This window comes from Pseudopodoces humilis, chromosome 3, assembly GCF_049639895.1.
Source record: "Pseudopodoces humilis isolate 2021_Gansu_Grassland_sample_001 chromosome 3, ASM4963989v1, whole genome shotgun sequence".
Lineage (NCBI taxonomy): Eukaryota > Metazoa > Chordata > Aves > Passeriformes > Paridae > Pseudopodoces > Pseudopodoces humilis.
Genome location: NC_142202.1, coordinates 82,950,224 through 82,970,725, shown reverse-complemented (window position 1 = coordinate 82,970,725; position 20,502 = coordinate 82,950,224). Strand labels below are relative to the sequence as shown.

At 34.5% G+C, this 20,502-nt stretch overlaps 1 protein-coding gene across 6 annotated transcripts in view; it reads left to right on the top strand.

Annotated features, from left to right (window-relative positions):
• MYO6 (myosin VI) overlaps nt 1-20,502 on the top strand; it is a 105,318-nt gene that overhangs the window by 80,197 nt on the left and 4,619 nt on the right. For 2 of the 6 annotated variants that reach the window (XM_088052769.1, XM_088052770.1), the window contains 11 exons: nt 623-713; nt 1,894-2,044; nt 3,378-3,586; nt 3,965-4,043; nt 5,775-5,935; nt 10,528-10,557; nt 11,088-11,126; nt 14,314-14,417; nt 15,694-15,825; nt 17,982-18,008; nt 20,108-20,326. In XM_088052769.1, coding sequence (XP_087908895.1) covers nt 623-713; nt 1,894-2,044; nt 3,378-3,586; nt 3,965-4,043; nt 5,775-5,935; nt 10,528-10,557; nt 11,088-11,126; nt 14,314-14,417; nt 15,694-15,825; nt 17,982-18,008; nt 20,108-20,326 — 1,242 coding nt within the window. Of the gene's footprint in view, nt 1-622; nt 714-1,893; nt 2,045-3,377; nt 3,587-3,964; nt 4,044-5,774; nt 5,936-10,527; nt 10,619-11,087; nt 11,127-14,313; nt 14,418-15,693; nt 15,826-17,981; nt 18,009-20,107; nt 20,327-20,502 lie in introns of those variants that run through there. The other 4 variants (XM_088052771.1, XM_014263656.2, XM_088052772.1 and 1 more) reach the window with 4 other exon arrangements.

Sequence of the window (20,502 nt, the reverse complement as noted above, 5' to 3'; positions counted from 1 at the left end):
CCACAGACATCTATGTTTTCTCTAGTAAATCTGTAAAAACTCATTTATTGTTGCACTTCTAAAATACTCAGTGCACATGCATATGCCAGTGCCTTGATTCTCTGTTTAACTTGCCTCCTGGTCTTAACCATTTAGTTTGAGTCTTTAGATAGAGTATTAGAACAAAAGTTAGAGGCTTTGTTCTGGGTTTTGGGTTTTTTTTTTTTTTGTTCCAGTATTGTAGAGAAATGCTCAGTGAAGTTGCAGCCACTTTATTATCTGTATTTATTATCTATCTATCTATTCGCTACTTGAATACTCTTCAACCCAGGACTAAGACTTCAAGCTGAGTGTTTCCTGCTTGCTTGAGCCTGTGACTTTTAACTGAGCTTACTGATATTCGTCAATCTGGAGGGTGGTGTGAGTGTGCATATGTTTCGTTGTTCCTGTTGGTTTTGGGTGGGAGCCTCTGTGCCTGGCCCAAGATTGTGAATACTTCTATTCTGTTTCTGAAATATTGTGGTTCCAATATAGAACAAGCTCTCAAGCACACATAATCTACCACACAGACATCAAATGTGTGAGGAGGATAGAAGTTGTGTTAAACTGTATAAAACATTAAGATTCTGTCTTCTGTTTACAGTGAAAAATAAGATAAAATATCGAGCCAGTGCCTGCATTAAAATACAAAAGACTATTCGTATGTGGCTTTGCAAGAGAAAGCACAAACCACGGTAAGAAGATATTCCTTGGTTGAAGAAAATATGTTTTAAACAGTATTTTCTTGTGCCTGTACGAACAGGTTTACTTAACTAAATCTATCTGAAATCATAGAATGATGCAAAGTACAGTTGAAGGAGACTGAGAGGTGCTGTGTTATTTTGCTATTTCCCAATGATGAATAGACTAAATTTGAACCTTTCCTAAAAGATGTTTCTTTAGCTCTTTGTTCATAAAATCCTTCAGTGACAGCTTTGTTTTTAGAAACCTTTTATTAAGTATGTCTAATTTAATTTAAGCTCATTAATTTTTGTCCCTTACCCATTCACACCTTCCTTTATAGGCTCCCTTTCATTTTTATCTTAGAAATAATAACTGTCTTGTCTCCTCTTGAAATTAATTCAGCTGATTGCAGGGAATACTGATGGAAAAACTATTTCAATCATTAAGCTCTGCTGACACCTTTTTGTTCTTTGACAGAGATGCAGCTCTGTTCTGGTTGCAGGCCTCTCATAAATTCTTTTACATCCCTTGAGAATTATGTTTCATTTTGGATCTTGGAATTTCTGACATTTTTATAATTTTTGAGCTAGTTGGTGCTTATCTTTAATGATTTGATTTAGTTCCTACTTTTGTGTGTTGATTTGTGAATCCCATTACAGTGATTTCTATTTAGGAAGATTATCTGCAGAGTTGTAATTTCTGTGTGGGGCCTTCAATAGTGGTTCTTAAAACTCTTCCTGAACTCTTCCCCAGCCTTGTTTTCTCACTCCTTTGGGGTACAATGACTGTTCCCTGCTGTGTAGTTAAGTTTTATCTGATTCATTCTGTTATTGCTCTTTGAAGAAATGGCACTACTCAACTTTTATCCCTTCTAGTTGAAATCTTCCAGTGAATACTAACGATTTATTGTTGTAAAAAAAAACAAGAAACCAACCCAAATGTATTCACAAAAATTAATTTTTCAATTTTGATTCACTATCTGCTAGCTAAGTAATTTTAGTTACTGCTTGGAAAAAGGCTCTATTACTTAGGTACTTGATGTGATAATGCTCGAATTTCAAAAAAGAGGGTGAGTTTTGTCAGAAGGCGTAACTTCTCTCCCCGTTTTTTACATGAGTGATTACTGGAGTTTTAAAAATATCACCTTCCAAAATCATGTCAAGATAGAAATAAGCTGTCTTACCTTCACAGTATTGATGGCCTCATAAAAGTACGCACACTGAAAAAGAGACTTGATAAATTTAATGAAGTAGTAAGTGCTCTGAAGGAGGGGAAAGCAGAGACAAGCAAGCAGGTCAAGGAGCTGGAGGATTCTATTGATGCTTCAATGACCAAAATTAAGGTATGTGATAATAATGAGAGAAATAGTGTCTTGGTACTGGAATCTTTAAAAATCTTAATCTAAAGGATAAGGCCAGTGTGTTTTCCTTAATAGAAAATATAATATAGTGGTCTTCATTTTCAGTCATTGGGTAATTCCTGTTTAAAATTATTTATAAATATAACTGCTGAAGCGAGTCCTGAAAATAGGTGCATACATCTAGACTTTGGTGTCTGTGTGTCAAAATTGGCACTGAAGGCTTTAAAGAAAAAATGCGTGTTGGTATTATGAGGTAAGTGTTGTCAATAATTTGTTGTTGCTTTCATTATTGGAATATTGCATATTACCAATACTTTAACCTAATAAGGACTGAAACATTTATCACAGAATAAAGACATTTCCAGTTACGAGGTTTCTTTAGACCTTTTTTCAGACTCTTGATAGTAAAGAGAATTCAGGTTGCTGATTATGCTTCAGGTCTGTAGTCATCTCTTTCTTACCACAGAAGCAAAAAGACAAAATGAAAGCACACTGGCATTTATTAGTGTTAGAAAAAATTTGTTTTCTTGAATTCTTGTTTCATGCAATATTATAGTTTTCTTAGTGTACCATATTAAGACTTCTCTATTTAAAATCACTATTGAAAAGATGGTAGAGTTAACCTGTCAGCTTTTCTAATAAAAATCATATAATTTGATTATCATCATGATACACTATCAGAAAAGGTCAGCAAACCCCCTATATTGCAGTTTTATTAGTAAGATATGAATTGGAAAATGAAATTAAATTGTACGTGTCAATAAGATTTGAAAATATGTGTAGCAAAGGCTATTTCTGAAGCATTTTCAACCTGTCATTTGTTACTAATAACTTCTTAGAAAAAGTTAGTCGCAACACAGTACAATGTTTTTTCTGAGTCCTAGCAGAAATATTAAGAAAAACTATTTTATGCTATGACATAAAAGTAGAGCTGTAAATAACCACTAAAGAAGATAAGAACACAATGCAAAATACATACGGGCATGCCTTAATTTCCATCCTAGCATGTTAAGAATTCATTTCCATAGCTAAAACTGCAAGATTGAAAATATGAAGGCATGTTTGGAAAAGTCATGTTTAATTTCAGTGATGAAATGGAGATTACTTTGTATGATTTTATAGGAGAGGGGAGAGGAATGGGTCCTCAGGATTTTAGAAAGAAAGGGAAGAATGGACTTAAGCTTCCTAGCCCTGAGTTGCATGTATAATTGAAGTATAGTACTCAGTGATCTTGTTTCACTTAATATTTTTGTAGTATATGCTTTCAAAAGTGAAGTACAAATAAAAAAAAATAACCCCCTTATTATTTTTACAGACCACTGTAATGACTAGAGAACAGATACAGAAAGAATATGATGCTTTAGTCAAAAGCTCAGAGCAGCTTTTGAGTGCACTGCAAAAGAAGAAGCAGCAAGAGGATGAAGCAGAGAGGCTACGACGCATCCAAGAGGAAATGGAAAAGGAAAGAAAGAGACGTGAAGAGGAAGACCAAAAACGAAGAAAGGACGAAGAGGAAAGACGCCTGTGAGTTTTGAATTTGAATAAGTTGCTGGTTATAGAATGGGAAGAAAACAGGCAAGGCTTTTTAATGAAGTTGTTTTTGATATACTTTCACTTAGAAAGTCACTTGGATTGTATGCTGGGTGATCTGTGCAGTGTTGAAACGTTTCCTTTTCCAGCGATTTATAAGGCAAGTGTCAGAAGAGCATATGGAAGAAATGGTATGATGCAGCTGGAAATACAGATGAACTTGAAACATTTCATGACTTACATGTAGGATCTTGTTATCAGGACTGTACTGATTTCTGGATTACCAATTTTATGAAAGAGACGTATTTCTTACTATTTCTTGTTTACTTGTGTCATACTAACACAATTTCATTTCCTTCTCCTATGTAATAGGAAATCAGAGATTGAGGCAAAGAGAAAACAAGAAGAGGAGGAGAGAAAAAAGAGGGAAGAGGAGGAAAAGCGTATTCAGGTTAATGCTTTAGCTGTGTGTGGCTTTGGGGGATTTTTGTTACGCAGTAGTTTTGGGATTGTGTGTTTGTTTTCTTGTATTCATTTACTTATTTATAAATATCTTTTTTGTAGCTTACATTCTCAAATGAGTCTAGTGGCTTCTTTCCATAAATGCATGTCTCGGAGTCATTCACCAATGTTGCTTTATTAGTAAATATAAGACAAATGTTATGGTTAGGGCATCCCAAGACAGATCGGCTATTTCTAGTTCCCATGCAGCTTCAGGTATTCTGAGTGGAGGTGCATCTGTTTTTAAAGGATTGTAAAAGTTATTTTAAAAATATACAACATTGAAGAATCCTAGTTTAGTCTTTGAAGGTTTTGTGGGTGGTCCATGTCAGGCAGGTTTGGCATTCATTTACTAAAGTCACATCTTGGTTTGGACTGTGTCATTTACTTGCTTAACTCCAAACATTTTCAGAATATTGATAATAATGAGAGGATGCAGGACTGTCCTTGGTAATTCCTTTGGCTACATTCATGTACAGTAAATACATGCAGTTCAAACCCCACTCCCACCGTTCCCCTTGATTTATGGCAATTCTTCCTGATTTCATAATGAGCTATCATTCTGAGGTATGTTTGGCCCCTATATCCTTCTTTTCCTTTTCTCTTGGAGATTGCTTGGGTGACCTGGGATAACAGTATTATGAGAAGAAAGAACATCTATAGTGATTGTCTTTATCAATGTTTCTTATTTTCTGAGCTGCGGATATCCACAATTCAGAATGTAGTTTACACTTTAAAATGCTGTGTTTGGATCCAAGCAGATACATAATCCTGTAGGGTGTTTCATTCTCCCACATACAGTTAATTTCTCATTATTTCCTCCTGGTGGTTGGGTTTATCAGCTAATCTAAAATGAGATTCATAGGGTAAAGTCACTGGTGTAACTGTACAGTTTTTAGTGTTTTAGTGGTGCAACTTCACAATGATGAGTGGGAAGCGGCTTTGTTTCCTTTGTTAATTTTTGGGCACTGCATAAAACTTGGTGTATTTGCCTTTTGAAGGTATGAATTGTATGGTCCTGTTTTACTTACTTTGTGTGCAAAGGCTTTTTGTGGAGTAATGATGGTAAACTGCTGCTGTTGTTTGGCTCTGCAGAGGCAGTATATTTGAATTGCTCTTGCACTGCAATGTTTTAGAAGTTCTACCATTTGCTTAAATTCAAGGTCAGATCAGTTCCACAGAGAATTCCAGTGTCTGTCTTAATCCCTTTTCAAAATGAACTACAGACCTATATCCAAAGTAGTGCCTATTACAATGTCCTGTAATGCCAAGAGCAGAATATCAAGGAAGTATTGTGTTAGGGCTGTGGAAGAGTGGCTATAGTCTCTGCTTCATTTGACTTTTAATGATTCTAAAAACTTTTGAAGACTAATTTTTATAATAGCGAACAAAATATTTCATATATTTAAAAAAAATAAATAAGAATTACTTTGCACTTTATTTGAAAAGGTAGTATAAGTGGTGGACAATATTTGATAAACTGTATGAGAACCAAGATTCAGTTTGTAGCTGTTTCATTTTTCTTGTGTCAAACTAAATACTAATGCTGTTAATTTTTCAATTCTGTAAACTATATGTGTTTTCAAAAGGTAATACACTACTTGGCATATTTTTCTAATACTGCTTATGTAACATTTTGGATTTGATTGGGTAAGGTTAAAGATGTCTTGTTCTAAAACAGGCTGAAATTGAGGCTCAGCTAGCTAGAGAGCGAGAGGAGGAAACCCAGCACCAGGCAGTGCTTGAACAGGAACGTCGTGACCACGAGCTTGCAATGAGAATCGCTCAGAGCGAGGCAGAACTCATCAGTGACGAAGCTCAGCTTGATTTAGGTTTGCGCAGGTATGGAGTTAAGTAGTGACATTTTCCTCTCTGTAGTTTTTTTTCTCCCTATCCTGATCCCTTTGAGAAGACTGTGCAGTTGTTTGATTTATGGAACTTTGTGTTCATTAAACAACTTCTAAGTCAGTGTATTAGAATGTTTTTCAAATTAACTTTTGAAATTTGTTAAGCATAAATTGCTTCTGCTTAGACTTTCTTCATTTTGCATCTTGCTACATCAGTAATTTTGTAGATGCTTGTGAATATGACTGCAGTTCTCTTGAGTTCTAACAAGGATAGCAAACTTAAAATTCTGATTTTTATGACTCATTTAAAGTAGGGAATGGAATTTCTTCAGTGGTAAGTAATAATACAATGCATCTTTGCTAGGACTTGATGGTTCCATTTGTACAGTGAATTTGTGTGGGATTTTTTTTCTTTTAAACAAGAAGCCCTCTTTGAATGCAGAAATAAAAGTAATTTCTGTGCCCTGACTGGTTATTTTTTTTTTCTAGTGGAATGAAAATATCTAGCATAGATGGGTTCAAATGTTAAGTGGTAGTCTTGTTTTGTGTGAATTTTTCATATGCAGTAAGAAGAGCTTAACTTTTGATACACAGAACCACACTGCCTGTCTACAAAGCAAGAGCTCTTCATGTGTAAAAGGTGATGCCTTAGAAACAACTTAAAAGTTCCAGTAAAAATGGTACTTATTGGTCAAGTTGCATAAAGGGATCTATGAACATGATCACCTAATTGTTGACTTCATTAGTATGACTACTCAGTTTGTCGTTGTTGAAATCAGTGCAAGAAAATCCCTATGTTGTCATGAAATTTCAAGCTCCCAGATGTGTTCTGTTTGCTACCCAAATTACATCTAGATGTATATTATTTTTTTAATAACTGTATGCCTGCTTGAGATAGGCGGGTAACTTTTTTGTCATGTTCAGTAATGACTTTTAGACAGTTTCACTGAAATAGTTGTGGTTTTTCCCCCAGTTCTACAATAGCTATCATATTGTCCCTGATGAGACTGACATGCCCCATTCACAGAATCAGCATGGTTTGGGCTGGAAAGGGACCTTGAAGATCATCTCATTCCAGCCCCCTACCATGGTGAGGGACACCTTCCACTAAACTAGGTAGCTCAGAGCCCATCCAAGCTGGCCTTGAACACCTTCAGGGATGGGGCACCCGCAGTTTCCCTAGGAAGCCTGTTCCAGTGCCTCACCACTTTCCCTGTCTGGATTTTGGTGCAATACTTTGAAGATAAACACAAAGTCACTCTAGTGTTGCAACCTGGCAGAGTTCTCTTAAATATGAAAGAAGGGAGGCAATAGAAAAGAAGAGCTCAGAGAATTCAGTACATTTTCTGACAGTGAATCTCTAATCTCCACTGCTTTCCTACTGCTCATAGATGATTTTGGCATTTGTATGTCTTGTATAATCCCAGAATGGATGATGAACTAATTGTCATCATAACTCTTTGACTGCCAGTTTCTTTCTGCTGTGTAGCTAGCGCAGTTCTGCTGTGTGGCTGGTAGGAGACTAAAGACCCTTCTGAGTGATTGGAAAGTGCTAAATGGTCTGAACATGTTAGCATGGAGATGTAAATCCTTTCTTGAGCAAGATAATACCTAAATCCAGAAAAGAAGTGATATATTTTTCTGCTTATATGAGATCTTTTTTATCTCATCGGTAAATTTATTCCCTTGTTTCTAAAGTCTACTTCAAATAGTTAATAGTATGTTCAAAACATTATTAGAATGCTTTTAATTTAATATTTGATTTTATTTTGGTTTGTTTAAAATCAAACTAAAACATTACCCAGGCCCTAGTGTCTTCTACTGAAATCAGGGGCTAGATTTTCACATAGTTCCTGGAGTTGCCTTAAAGGTAGCAACTATAGAAATGCAGTGAAATGAAAACTATTGGTTAGAACAAAATATGTAATTTAATAATTAAATAATAAATTCTCAGGATTTCTTTTACATGATACCAATCAAAAATTTTAGAGTCTAAAGAAGTTACAGTCTTCTACATTTGAGACCGACATATTACCATGTGATACACTAAAATCACTGACTTTTCTATAAGTTTATATACCTTTCCTGTTAAATTTTGCTGTAGTGAGACAAAGCATGTATGACTTTATACTGAATTCATGCAATATACTGGTTCTTCAGTGTTTTCACACAGTTTTGTAAAAAATGGCTTCATGCTTACATATTGACAAGAATTAAAAGGGTATTTTCCATTCTATGGTGGTTACTGTGGAGTGAAAAGAGGAAGAAAAAGGCAATTTTACATGCTCAGTTTTAAGAAAGATGCAACACTCTTGTGTTGTCATATTTGAACATGAGTCCCTCTAGTTTATTTCTTTTCTTTGCAATACCTTGCTGTTCACTTTCTTAGCTTTCATAGATATTTCAAGGGGCATAAGTACTAGCAGTTTCCCTGAAAAATATATCTGTTGGATTCTATCAGAGAAGAAAAGTTGTTTGTTCTGGCAGCAGATCCAGCACTTTCATTTGTGCTGATTCTGTGCTGGATCTGCTGGACCTCTTCTAGTTCTGTTGAATTTTACCACTCACCCACAGTTTGAAATGATGTGTAATACATGATGTATTGCACCTGAGGTAAATTAATGGTAGAGATTAGCACTCTCTTAAGTAAAAAAAACCCCAACAATTTAAATAATAGGTATCTGCTTTCAAATGGGCAATATTTTTCATTTATGTGGCTTATTGGAACATACAGTATGGCATATAACACCAAGAGAAGCTAGTCTTAGAGATTGTTGTGAGTGTATCTGTTATGGGTGTTGCATCAGAGCAATCCAAACAAGTCCTGTTGTGGTTTTAAACCAGTAACTAAAAAAATTACTTATTTTTTTGCTGTGAGATATGGATTAGAACAAGAGCAAAACAGGCTTAAAACTTAAAAGGAATAAAGAAAGTTTATTAACAAACTACAAGAATAAGAACACTGGAATAAACTTCCAGAAAACCCTTTTATCTCCCACTACTTGACCATTTCTTTGTACACGTGACAACATAGAGACAAACAACTTTAGAACTTTGGTGGTTAAAAACAGTCCCAATTCTTGCTAGAGTCTTTTCATCAGTCTTTGTAGAGAAACAGAAGTCTCTTTCTGCTAACTTATGGAGTTTCTCACAAGAAAACTATTGCTGTTATAGTTTCCTATTGCTCTGATGTCAGCTGCCCGGAAATCTGTCATCAGTTCTTCTCCTCTCATTTCACATCACTCTGAGGTGTGTATGGGCCATGAGTTTAGGGATGTCATTTTAAGGATGAGTTATTCAAAGGCAAAAGTCTTCTTCATTTTGTCTCTGTGAGCTTTCCTGGAAAAACAGTTTTCTTTTTGCCCCCCAAGGCTTCAAAATCTTCACTCTACTCAGTTCCAGCAACTCACAGTATCACAAGTACTCTCTTTCTTCAAAAGTCCACACTTTGAACACTCTATTCCTCCCAATACTCTGTCATGAATTAAAGGAGTCTTTTTAAACTACTATTGTCCATCTCCATAGCTTTAACAGAAAGATATTTCAGCTGTAAGCATCTCCCTATTATCTCTCTCTTATTTAAAACTTAACTCTTTTCCTCACTGTTTTGGTAGTTTTATGATGTCGTCTTCATGTTGATTGTCTCTCTCTCTCTCTGTCTTTCTGGGAAAAAGGAGTAATCTGTATGTTTTATCCAGGTAGTAAAAGAATTAAAAGCTTTAGAAAAGCTGCAAGAGTTCATGGTGTCAGGTTTCAGTCCAGCAGCAGAAACTAAAAAACTAAACCAGGCTGCCAGCTCTGCCTTCCTTTCCTCCCCCCCCACCCCTTTCATCCTCTGCGGCCTTGTCCGGCCGAGGGAGAGGGAGAGGGTGGAATGGAAGAGACTAAGACAGATCCTTGTTACCTTCTCAAAAGCCGGAAACAAAAGAGGACAAGAGAGCTCTGACTGTACTTCTTAAGGGGGTGTTCACAGGTTGACTTAACTTTTTAGTGGTCAAAACTGCTGTCAATTTTAGAAATGACTGATAATTGGTCAGGAGAAAAGACTCCCATCAGCCACCAGCAGTTTCAACTTCCTTAGCTCTCAAAACCACCTTATAGGTAAAGCTACCCCATGACAAGTCCTGATGTAACATATTTAGTGTGTGTGTGCACCTGTGGGTTTCCAGTGTAACCCCCAGTTAGACTTGGGGTCTGTTCACAGCTTTCATGAAGAAGCACCTGTCCTATACCCAGAGTAGCTTCAGGAGGATTGCTGTTACTTCTCGAGATATGCTTATCCAAGCGTGAAATAGATCAGTAGCATGTCCCTTAGTCTCTGATTTTGAGATTGAACAGGGGAGAAAGGCTCTATGAAGCTTTCACTTGTACATTTTTTTCCCCAGATTATAATTAAAGTCATGATTGAATGAGAAAGTTGGGCGGAAAAAAGGTCTATATATTCAGTTAAAAATAATAATAAAAAAAATTCATAAGATAATGAAGAAGAGAGATCAGGAAATGCTATGACCCAACTTTTCTTGCTTCAGATTATTAGAATATTAACTAGGCAGTAGTCTTTCTAACATAAATGTCTTCTATTTGCAGAGCCAATGGAACAAAGCCACAATTGACTGCGTATGGCATTTTTTTCCATTTGAATGCTCTAATAGATAAAAGCTGCACTAATTAATCAAAAGTAATTGATACCATCCTCTTATATACTAATACCCCATAGTAATCTTTATTACTTTGTATCTGTAATGTCTAAATCAGTTTGTAATACTTTATATTCAGTACTTCGCTTATGTCTAATAAATCCTTTAATAATCAAATATACCAAATAACATCTATTCAAAAATTATTATATAATTGCTGTAAGTTTTTCACATACCAGCCAGTTTTCAGTGCCCTATGTGATTTATTGCTCTTAATAGAATCAAAACTCTGTGTGTGTATAAATATATGTATACACACACACACATGTGTGTATGTATGTATGTATGTTTGTGTTTGTGTGTGTCTGAATGGAAATAATTTAAAATAAATAGCCATTTCCTGTGCACTTCATTTAACTTCAGTTTGATTGTCAAGACACTTTCACAGTTATAAAGGCTATTTTTATATCAATATATTTGGTTTATGCTGATTTACCAATTTTCTTGTAGGGAGCAAATGGCTACAGAAATGTCAGAAATATTGTCTAGGTAGGTGAGAAGGTATAACACCAGTGAATCAATAATTTTATAAAAACAAATCACACTTTAAATGGGTTGAATTATTATGGAATTAAAAGTACTGGAATCTGGGTTTTTTTGAAGTGATAAGCAAATAAGTAAATTATTTCTTTCAGAAAATTTCCTTTACCAGCACCATTTTTTTCAGCAATTATTTCTTTGCTACTTTAATTGATTATATTGAAAAATAATAAGAATAGTTCACATACCCTGTAATTTTGTGTAATTTTGTTAATGTTTCTTCAGCTTTCTTCTCCTCTCACCTTTGTGATAAGAGAACACAACGCTCTACATCTTTTAAAGGAGTATTTCTACAGGTTCAGCACAAAGTTAATGAAGTCATTTAATTGTAATATAATGTAATGTGCATTTAATAAAATATTCTAACTAGAGTTCCTTAAAACGAAAGCAGTTTTGAAAATTACCATGGCAAGATCATATTAAAAACCCTCTTAAGGTATCCGTATTAAATACCCTTCTGAGATTTCTTGAATGGTAATGCAACATTTTATGCACAATGCAGAAGGAAAGATGAATACAGGTTTTGGTTGAATGTAGTAGTTGACAAAATACTAGTATTTTGAATATAATTCTAGTAGAATATAATAGAGAATATAATTCGGTGTTCAAAGACATTTTTGTGATTGTCTTCCATATCAGCAAGTAATTGGAAAATGTTCTCTTCAACTTGAGGGCAGAAATAACCTTCGACATTGATTCTATGAAGCTTACATAAGAAGAAAAATTGTTCAGAGTTTTTGGAAGGGTATCTGTTTTTTAACAAGTTACTAAGCTGTGTATATATAGTGTGAACTTGAACAGTCTCACATGTTTGATGGTTTTTTAGTGGTAGCATGATTGGATTGCAGCTGGTAACTGAATTTTTTCATGCAGTGTTATTTTAAGAATAGGAATAAACCACATTGTTTGCAATTAAGGTAGCATGTGAATTTAAATGGCCATGTTGTTTTGCATATATTGACATAGTTCCAATGACAGTGGCCAATTTGTAATGTACAAAAAAATGAAAAAAATATTGGGACAAAAATCAGAGAATCTGTGCTTTGGTTGAATTTAAAATGCAATACCTCTCAGTACATGCTTGTTCAACTAAATTTGACTCACTTTTCATACACTAGAAACTTTCAACGTGAGACTGACCTTTTGCATTTTTGAATTTGAATATACTGTTTATGATACATAACTCTCATATGGAGCAGTGAAGATTGAATGTCAAGTGTGATGCTCCTCTTACTGCTAGACTCTTATGCTTAAATTCATGTAGAAAACAAGCAAGTGATCTTCAGAGTGCAGAGCAGTACCCTAACAGAAAGACTAAGCCATTCAATTGGATTAGCATTCTTAAAGATTACTAGTTTACCCAGAGAGGTACAGCCTCACTCTGCTGTGCTAAATTAGGCAGCAAACTCTAGCAGAGTGGTGGGTAAGGTTGCTAAATAAAGAAAATCCTTAGGATTTGTCATATTAGGTTCAAGAAGGTTAGACACCAGGCAGTGGAAATTATTTATCAGGACTCCTTAATGTCCTACAGGTATGCCAATAATAACAAAATATTAAAGTATATATTTTGAAGGAGTTTGTCCAGTTATTTATTTTACACTCATGAGTAGTTCTAAGTCAGAGTTAATTTTTTAAGTTTGACTTCTCACACTCTGACTGGGAGCTGTGCGTGGACTCGGATTAGTAGTATGAGTAGGCATTAAGCTGCTACTGCAAGAGTAAGATTCTGTAGTTTTAATTATACTGAGAAGATGGTTCAGTTGTTATTGAGAAGTATGTTAGGTTTAGTCAATGAAATTTAAATTGCATTTTTTATCTCTGCTTTCAAAACTCATGTAATAGTTATTTATTACTGCTATAATTAAAAAAAGGAAAATAAACATAAAACTTCACAGTACCACATGAGACCTCTATGGAAAAATAAATGTTAAAATAATTTTCACTAGATTGTACCTATTAATAATGTGCCTGTCCCACAAAGATATTACTGCACAAGCAGACCTTCCAATGCAAAGGACTGGTTTTTTTCTCATTGCATCAAGAACTTTGCTACCTTGTTAAAGATCTAGTTCCTTTTGAAGAAATACTCTCAGATCCTGAAAGAATTCAATATTTGTTCTTGGTCATGAGCAGAGGTTGGTAAAATCATGTGTCTGTTCTTGAATTCCTTAGAGTTTAAAAGGTATGCTGATCATCACTGAACATTGCAGTGTTTTGAACTTATAAGCAAATAATCCACAGGAAGAGTTTGCCATTCCTGTGGGAGAGTTCTCCCACTTAATTAAGAAATATATTATATATTTAAGAAATACCATATTTCTTGGGGAAAAAAATAAATTCAGGCTTATCTTTAATGTTCATTTTGTAATGGAAGCCTTGTACATTTTCTTAAAGATGATTGAGATTTTAGTAATAATTTCACTTGCATTTGCTGTCAATTTACTTGTGTAGTATCTACATGGTGAAGACCTTTTGCCTTTGGAAAACTCTGGGTTTCAATGAGACTTTTTAACTGGTCAGCCTTTTGTCTGAGTGGTCTTTTTTACCTTGGTATTTCTTGATGATCAATATCATCACCCCCTGTCCCAGAATAAATATTGCTGTTATTAGATAGCCAATATAGAATTAATTTGGTTTCTTCTCTCAGGTTAAGTTTTTGTCAAAGACATAATATTTTCACAAGCTTTGGAACAAGGATTTTGTCCTAGACCAATTTGAAATAGCCTTTTCTTCCGTTTCCTTGCTCTACTTTAGAAATATTTTTCCTTGCCTGTTTTTTGAATGGAACTAACAATGTCTAGTCTGTTTTCTGCATCTTGGTTGGCACTAAGTAAAATGTACATCAGTGTGGGATAAGATACACAGAATACGTGTCTTTTCATGCATGGCAGTATTAATGTCACTTAATTTTAATCTCTAGGAGGCCAATCAGATTAGGATATGATTTTGTGAATAAAATATAGTTTCATTTTCTCTTAATAATTTGAACATCTTGAAAATATTATGGTATTTTGTCTTAGAATTCTGCATGGTAATAAGTATGATACATTGTTGATCATGAGATCTTCTTGTCTTCTTAAATCAATTCCTGTTTAATGCTTAAAAAAATACATAAATATTTTAAAAATAATTATAGGGGTCCTGCAGTGCAAGCCACAAAAGCTGCTGCTGGTACTAAGAAGCATGATCTCAGCAAGTGGAAATATGCAGAGCTTCGTGATACAATCAACACATCCTGTGGTAAGTGTTTGTTTTTTTCTGAGAAAGAGTTTGAAGTTGTAGTTATATAAAAAGTGTTACTTTCTTGCTATAACAAAGATAAAAAGTTTATATATAAAGTTTGAGTGAATAACAAATTAACTAAAACAAAATCTCTTACCTCCAAAAGAAAAATACATGAAGCTATTTCCATATTATGGAAACAAAATTTCCATTGTTATGTCTTTTAGGGATTATTTCTTTATGATAATAAATAGCTTGGGCCATGAAATACATGTTGTAACTTCTTAATTAAATTCACTCAGTTTGATGTACTTCCACAGGGGGAATAATAGCTATTATGCTTTACCTACAATTTGCATGTTCTAAGAATTTTTTTTCTATCACTTCTTGCTGTGACCAGATCATAAAGAAAGCAAAAATGTCACATAAAGCACAGCATAAAAATATGTTCTGTCTTAAATATTTATATTATTCTTTAATTTTCAAAATGTGCAAGTTCTTTTTGGAAGTTTACAGTGGGTCATTAATCACTTGGTCCTCAATGCTGTGAAGATAGAAACAGATAACAATAATTCCTTTTTAAGGTATTACTGTTTCTTCCTGCTTCTTACTGAAAGCAGCTGGTTAATCTATGATTTAAGATCACTCAGAATTTCTTCCTGGATGTAGAAATTGGAAACTAACTCATTCTCTTTTACTGTTTTAACATATGCAAGACTGGAGCAATGTTTCCAGCTGCATAGATGGTGCAGTAATAAGTGGAGTTCATTTCTCTGGAAGCCAACTTGGATGCACTGAGATGACTTATGAAAAAGCCTTGTCATCATTCAGTCTCTTAGTATAATGAAATTCAGAAAAATTAAAATAGATAAATGAAAAAAGAATGCAAATCTAAGCAAATTGTTGTATTTATTTTCTTTTTTTCAGTTGCAGAAATACTGTTCAGCAGTGCAATTTTATTTTTTTGTTTCTGTGCTGCTTGTGTTGTGATAGTGTCAACAGAATTATTTGTAGCATTTCACTGCTCCAAATGTCCCAGTAAAACAGTACTTTGGGGACTGCCTTTACTCTAAAGCAGAAAAGGATTCATCCAATTCTGAGGGACTTTCTGGGCCATAAAACACAGGCCCTCTGCTGCAGACAGAGAATGAGGGGTTTTTGTATTACATTTTATCATATTAGTGTTACAGTTTGATCTCAAATCACGTACCTTATCAATGTAGAAACACATTCAATAAATACTTTTTCTGACTTTTCTCACTCACGCCTTCCCCTTCTCCTTTTTTTGGGATAGATATTGAGCTCTTGGCAGCTTGCAGAGAAGAGTTCCACCGAAGGCTAAAGGTGTATCATGCTTGGAAATCCAAGAATAAGAAACGCAATGCAGAAACAGAACAGCGTGCTCCCAAATCAGTCACAGACTATGGTAAGGAGAGAGAATTTTGTGGTTTTGATAATTTAGGTGATAATATTCTAAAGAAAAAAATTCTGGAATGGATTTTGGGTTTGCTAGGTTGAAGAAACTTGGAGTTTTTAGGAGTGTTTTATGTTGATTTGAGGTAAATATTTTGAAAAGATTGAAACTGGCAAATTCTTCACAGAAATTAAAATGCTTTCAGTAGACCCAGCTACTTGTGCTGAACAGCTCTCTCTTAAAACATTTTCTCACATCCAGCTGTCATCTGTTAAAAAGAGTTTTTGATCTACTGATGCAGGTGCTGGCATTTTTGTTACATGTTCATTGCTGTGCTACTTTAATATTTCATAATATATAGCTATGTAGACATAGATGTAGATACTTTTAAAAGGTGCTAATAATTTTGTTGTTTACATCACTGCTTACATACATCATGTTACATTCTCTTTTAAAAAATCTGTGAGTGTTGATATTGCAATTTTGGCTCATGGGGTGACAAATTTTGCATAGACTTTTTTATTTAGACTATCATTCTACTGATTTCACAGGCAGGTGTTTATTGACAAAGCAACACACTAATCAGAGTAAGTGACTTTCTTTTTCATTCAGCAAGAAAGTATGGGAGTTTAAGACTGCCAGACCTGAAAATTCCATACCTGGTTTCTGCAGTGATATTTACAGAGTAGACTGTTACTATTTTCCCAACATCCCACCTCAAAAGTTTGGTGATCATCTGTTATGAAAGGAATCTAAGAAATTTATAGAGTCATGGAAAATGCATGGAATAATTTAGTCAGATCATTCCTTTTGTCTTTTGGCTCCGTAATATTTGATATTTTTTTCCTGCCACACAGTTCGCAGGAGAAACAAAGGAAAGGGAAGATGGGGAGAAAGTGCTCTCCCCAAAGTCACATGAGCCTGAGAATAAGGCATTGTCCTGGGACATGAAGAACAAACATCCCAGGGAAGGCAGGTGCCCTAGATAATCTCAGTCAATGTACAAAGGCGCTTCCTTCCCCTGGATTCATTTACCTGTGTTATGCATTGCTTGAACATTACCTGAGTTTGAGGTTTTCAAGGAATTTCAGTATGGATACGTGGCAGGCAAAATCTGGACCCCTGGAGAAGATATTATCAAAGAATGTGTCATTGTGTCTGAAATGTGGTTTTAGGTGCTTAAGAAAGCTTATGACTGAAATGGTAGGAAAAGGCATTTGAAGCACTTCTGCACAGGGGTAAATTGCTCTAAATTTGAGCTCACACATTCTCTCTGGAGCTAAATGAGTAAAATATTCATACACGGTATTGCTGATGGGAAGTGTCAAAGGGCAGATGATCTTTGGATTTTTGCACACAAAGCTGAGAATATTCATGTTCTTACCACTTCTATTCAGACTTTTGCTGCATTCTTTTCAGTGTTTTTCAATGTATTTTTTTACCTTCATTGAAATATGGCATCATATTTCTGAAGAAGAAAACCTTGCAGTTCAGAAGAAATTGGTAGTGACCTTTAGAGACTCTTAATGTTAACACCAGTATAATTTTTCATATTGCAAATAATTATATCACATGGGCATTTCACATATATATATAGTAGTGATCTGAGAAGTTATTACAAAGGAATTCTGATTTCTTAGGTGGTTAAGCTAAAAGTCTTTCTGGTGTCAGTGGATGTGTGCTTCAAATGATGTTATTCTTTCTTTCCATCTCTTCATTGATTTAATGTAATTTTACACTAGCCTTAATGTAATTTTACTAGTATCCTTTAACTAAATTCATGCATTCAGTATAGAAGCTAAGCACAGGTTTATATATTATTATTGGTATTGACAGAGATCTGGCGGTTTTTTTCTAGCAGAAATGTCAAAAAAGAAAGGTACTACATTAATTAGTAGATTTGATAGAGCAATCTGTGCTTAGCATGTATACCACTGAGCCTTTGTAACAGGAATTGCAAATTATTAAAGTATTAATTTTGAGGTTAAATCCCGATGAAAATAGAAGTAGACAATGAGTAGAAATAATTAGAATCTGTGTTTATGTTGTAAGTAGAATTCTTAATTGTCTGTTATTAGCATTGGTGAAAAATGTTGAGGTAATGAAACCATAACTTAGAAAGGATCAGCACTTTCATGTTTTGTTCAACATGTAATATTTGTTCACAGATTTTGCACCATTTTTGAGCAACTCAAGTAAGTGAGGAGACAGTTGTTTAAGCTAACTTTGAAGAGTAGGAACACTTGAGAGCTCTATACTAACACTGATTGATCCAGTGTTTTGCTACACATGTACATAGAAATTAATTGTAAAAAAAATAATTTATAATTTGACAATGTTATTCATCTGATGATAATTATACATTACTGTAGTAATTTACAAATGTACGTCTCTTCATGAAATCCTACCCATTTAAGGAGTCATGGGAAGGGAGAATGAAATAACCTTCTTATGTAAATTATTGGAAGGTATAATCTCCTATTTTTTTCCACACCCTCCTGAAATAATGTTCTTGTTCTAGAATTTTTTTTTATTGTCTGCACATGGCTTTTTTTTGTAGCAAAACTCTGGACTCAATATAACAACTATTTTTCTAGCACACAAACTAACATTCAGGTGATGGTTTCTTCTGAATAAAGAGCCACAGTTCTAGAGCACCAAGTAGAGGCTTCATTGGCTGCTTAGCATTCCTGTTCTCTAGATTTGCCATTGGATTTAGATGTGCTTAGGGGTAGAAATGAGCCTTAGCAATTACCATTGCAGTGCAAAAAGTATTTCTCAATACTAAAGCACTGATCTGCTGGGATAAATGTTCAATTTGTAGAAAATTTAATTAGTTTTTTTCGTAAACTCTGTCTCCCTATAAGGTATGTGTTTTATCAGAGTTGATGTATACAAGTAGCATTCACCTGTTAAAGTCTGGGTTTTTTTTCTTCTATGTTTATTTTTTATGCACACATAAGAAAAAAAGGAAATCTAATACATGTGGGGTTTTTTTAAGGTTCTTCTTTTCAGGTTTAGAAAAATTATTTTTGTTGGAATCTAAGCAGAAGATATTTCAAGGTGCAGTTGCTAGTCTATATTAGTCCTGCTCATGACTGTAAAAATACATTATTAAAAGTAATTGTCATTTTTCATGTTATTAAATATTAGCTCAGAAATTACCTTTGTTGCTCAATAGACAAGGAGAAAAAGGGAATTAACTTTTAATCATTCCTTTTATGCTGAAACATATAAACAGTTAATACTGATTTTCTTCTATAGAGGTGGTAAAGGTTCTTAAGCAGGGTATCTGAAGTGGTGGTGTAAACCACTAAAACAAGGTCAGTAACAGACTTTTGCAGGGGCAGTTATTAAAGGAAAGGATCTCATTTTTAAGAGCATTTACAATTTGAAACTAATTATGACAGTGTATATGTAAGTTGAAGAAGGTTGTTTATTTGATGAATTAAGATAGAGAGTATGTGCTTCTATTTGAAAGCAAGTTTCTCTCCAGAGTCTGAAATATGGTGAACTCAAAAAGTCCAAAAATGCATGTGGAAAATATTTACCAAAAATATATATGAAAACTGAAAAAAATTAATGTAACTTTATCCTTTAGAAGTTCAGTCAGTTGATATTAATGGCCTGAAATAAAAAATTCCTTGAAAAAAGAAAGCAGCCAGAAATTAGTTATAATGGCAGATTTTAGCATACATAAATCTAGGCATCAAATTTTTTGTTGGCAGCCTTGTAATAAGCAGTATTTATTGTCAACATTTCTATTAACAAATTAGTAATTTCTAACAGTATTATACATACTTTTGTGTTGACTGTCAAACATCAAGTGATGCTTTGTATGTTTTTAACTGAAAATGCTTCAGTGCACTGTTATCTTTTTAACAAAGAAATGTACTGTACTAAAGCAATTACTGATAAATTTTTCTAGTTGGTAAGAAATTTTGTATGTGAAGTTTTACCTTAAATATTGATTTAAAGCAGAATATGTTATTTTATGTACTTTGTTTTGTTTAAACATGCCATTGGGAACAGGTAGATAAAGTAGTTAACCTTTTCTGACCAGTGTTTTAGCTGTTGCAATTAACAGAATGCTCATTATATGAGATGGGAGTGCGTTTTAGGTTTGCTGAGACTACAGGTGACCTTGAAGAAAGAGAATCTTTTGGGGGGGTGGCATTTGTTTTCTTGTTTGGTTTGTTTGTTTTTTTAATGCACTGATTAATAAAGCAAGTAATATGGCTTTCTTGTTTTCTAATTGTTTTGTTCACTTTTGGGGGGATTTTTTGTATGACAGCACAACAGAACCCCACAGCTCAGCTACCAGGCAGACAACAAGAGATTGAAATAAACAGACAACAGCGCTACTTCCGCATTCCCTTCATCCGCCCTGCGGACCAGTACAAAGACCCCCAGAACAAGAAGAAGGGTTGGTGGTATGCACACTTTGATGGGCCCTGGATTGCTCGGCAAATGGAGCTTCACCCTGACAAGGCACCCATTCTGCTTGTAGCAGGTTGGTATTGAAAGCAGAATTGCAACTTGGAAAAGGTTCAGAGTTGATAACAAACACTAGAAAGAGAGGGTGAGGTTCACAAGTTGTATTACTTTTTTTTTTTTTTTTTGTCAGCAGTTCTTGTCTGGGCAGAATTTGAGGATTCAGGACTGCTGTTGATGGTGACGAAATGTTTC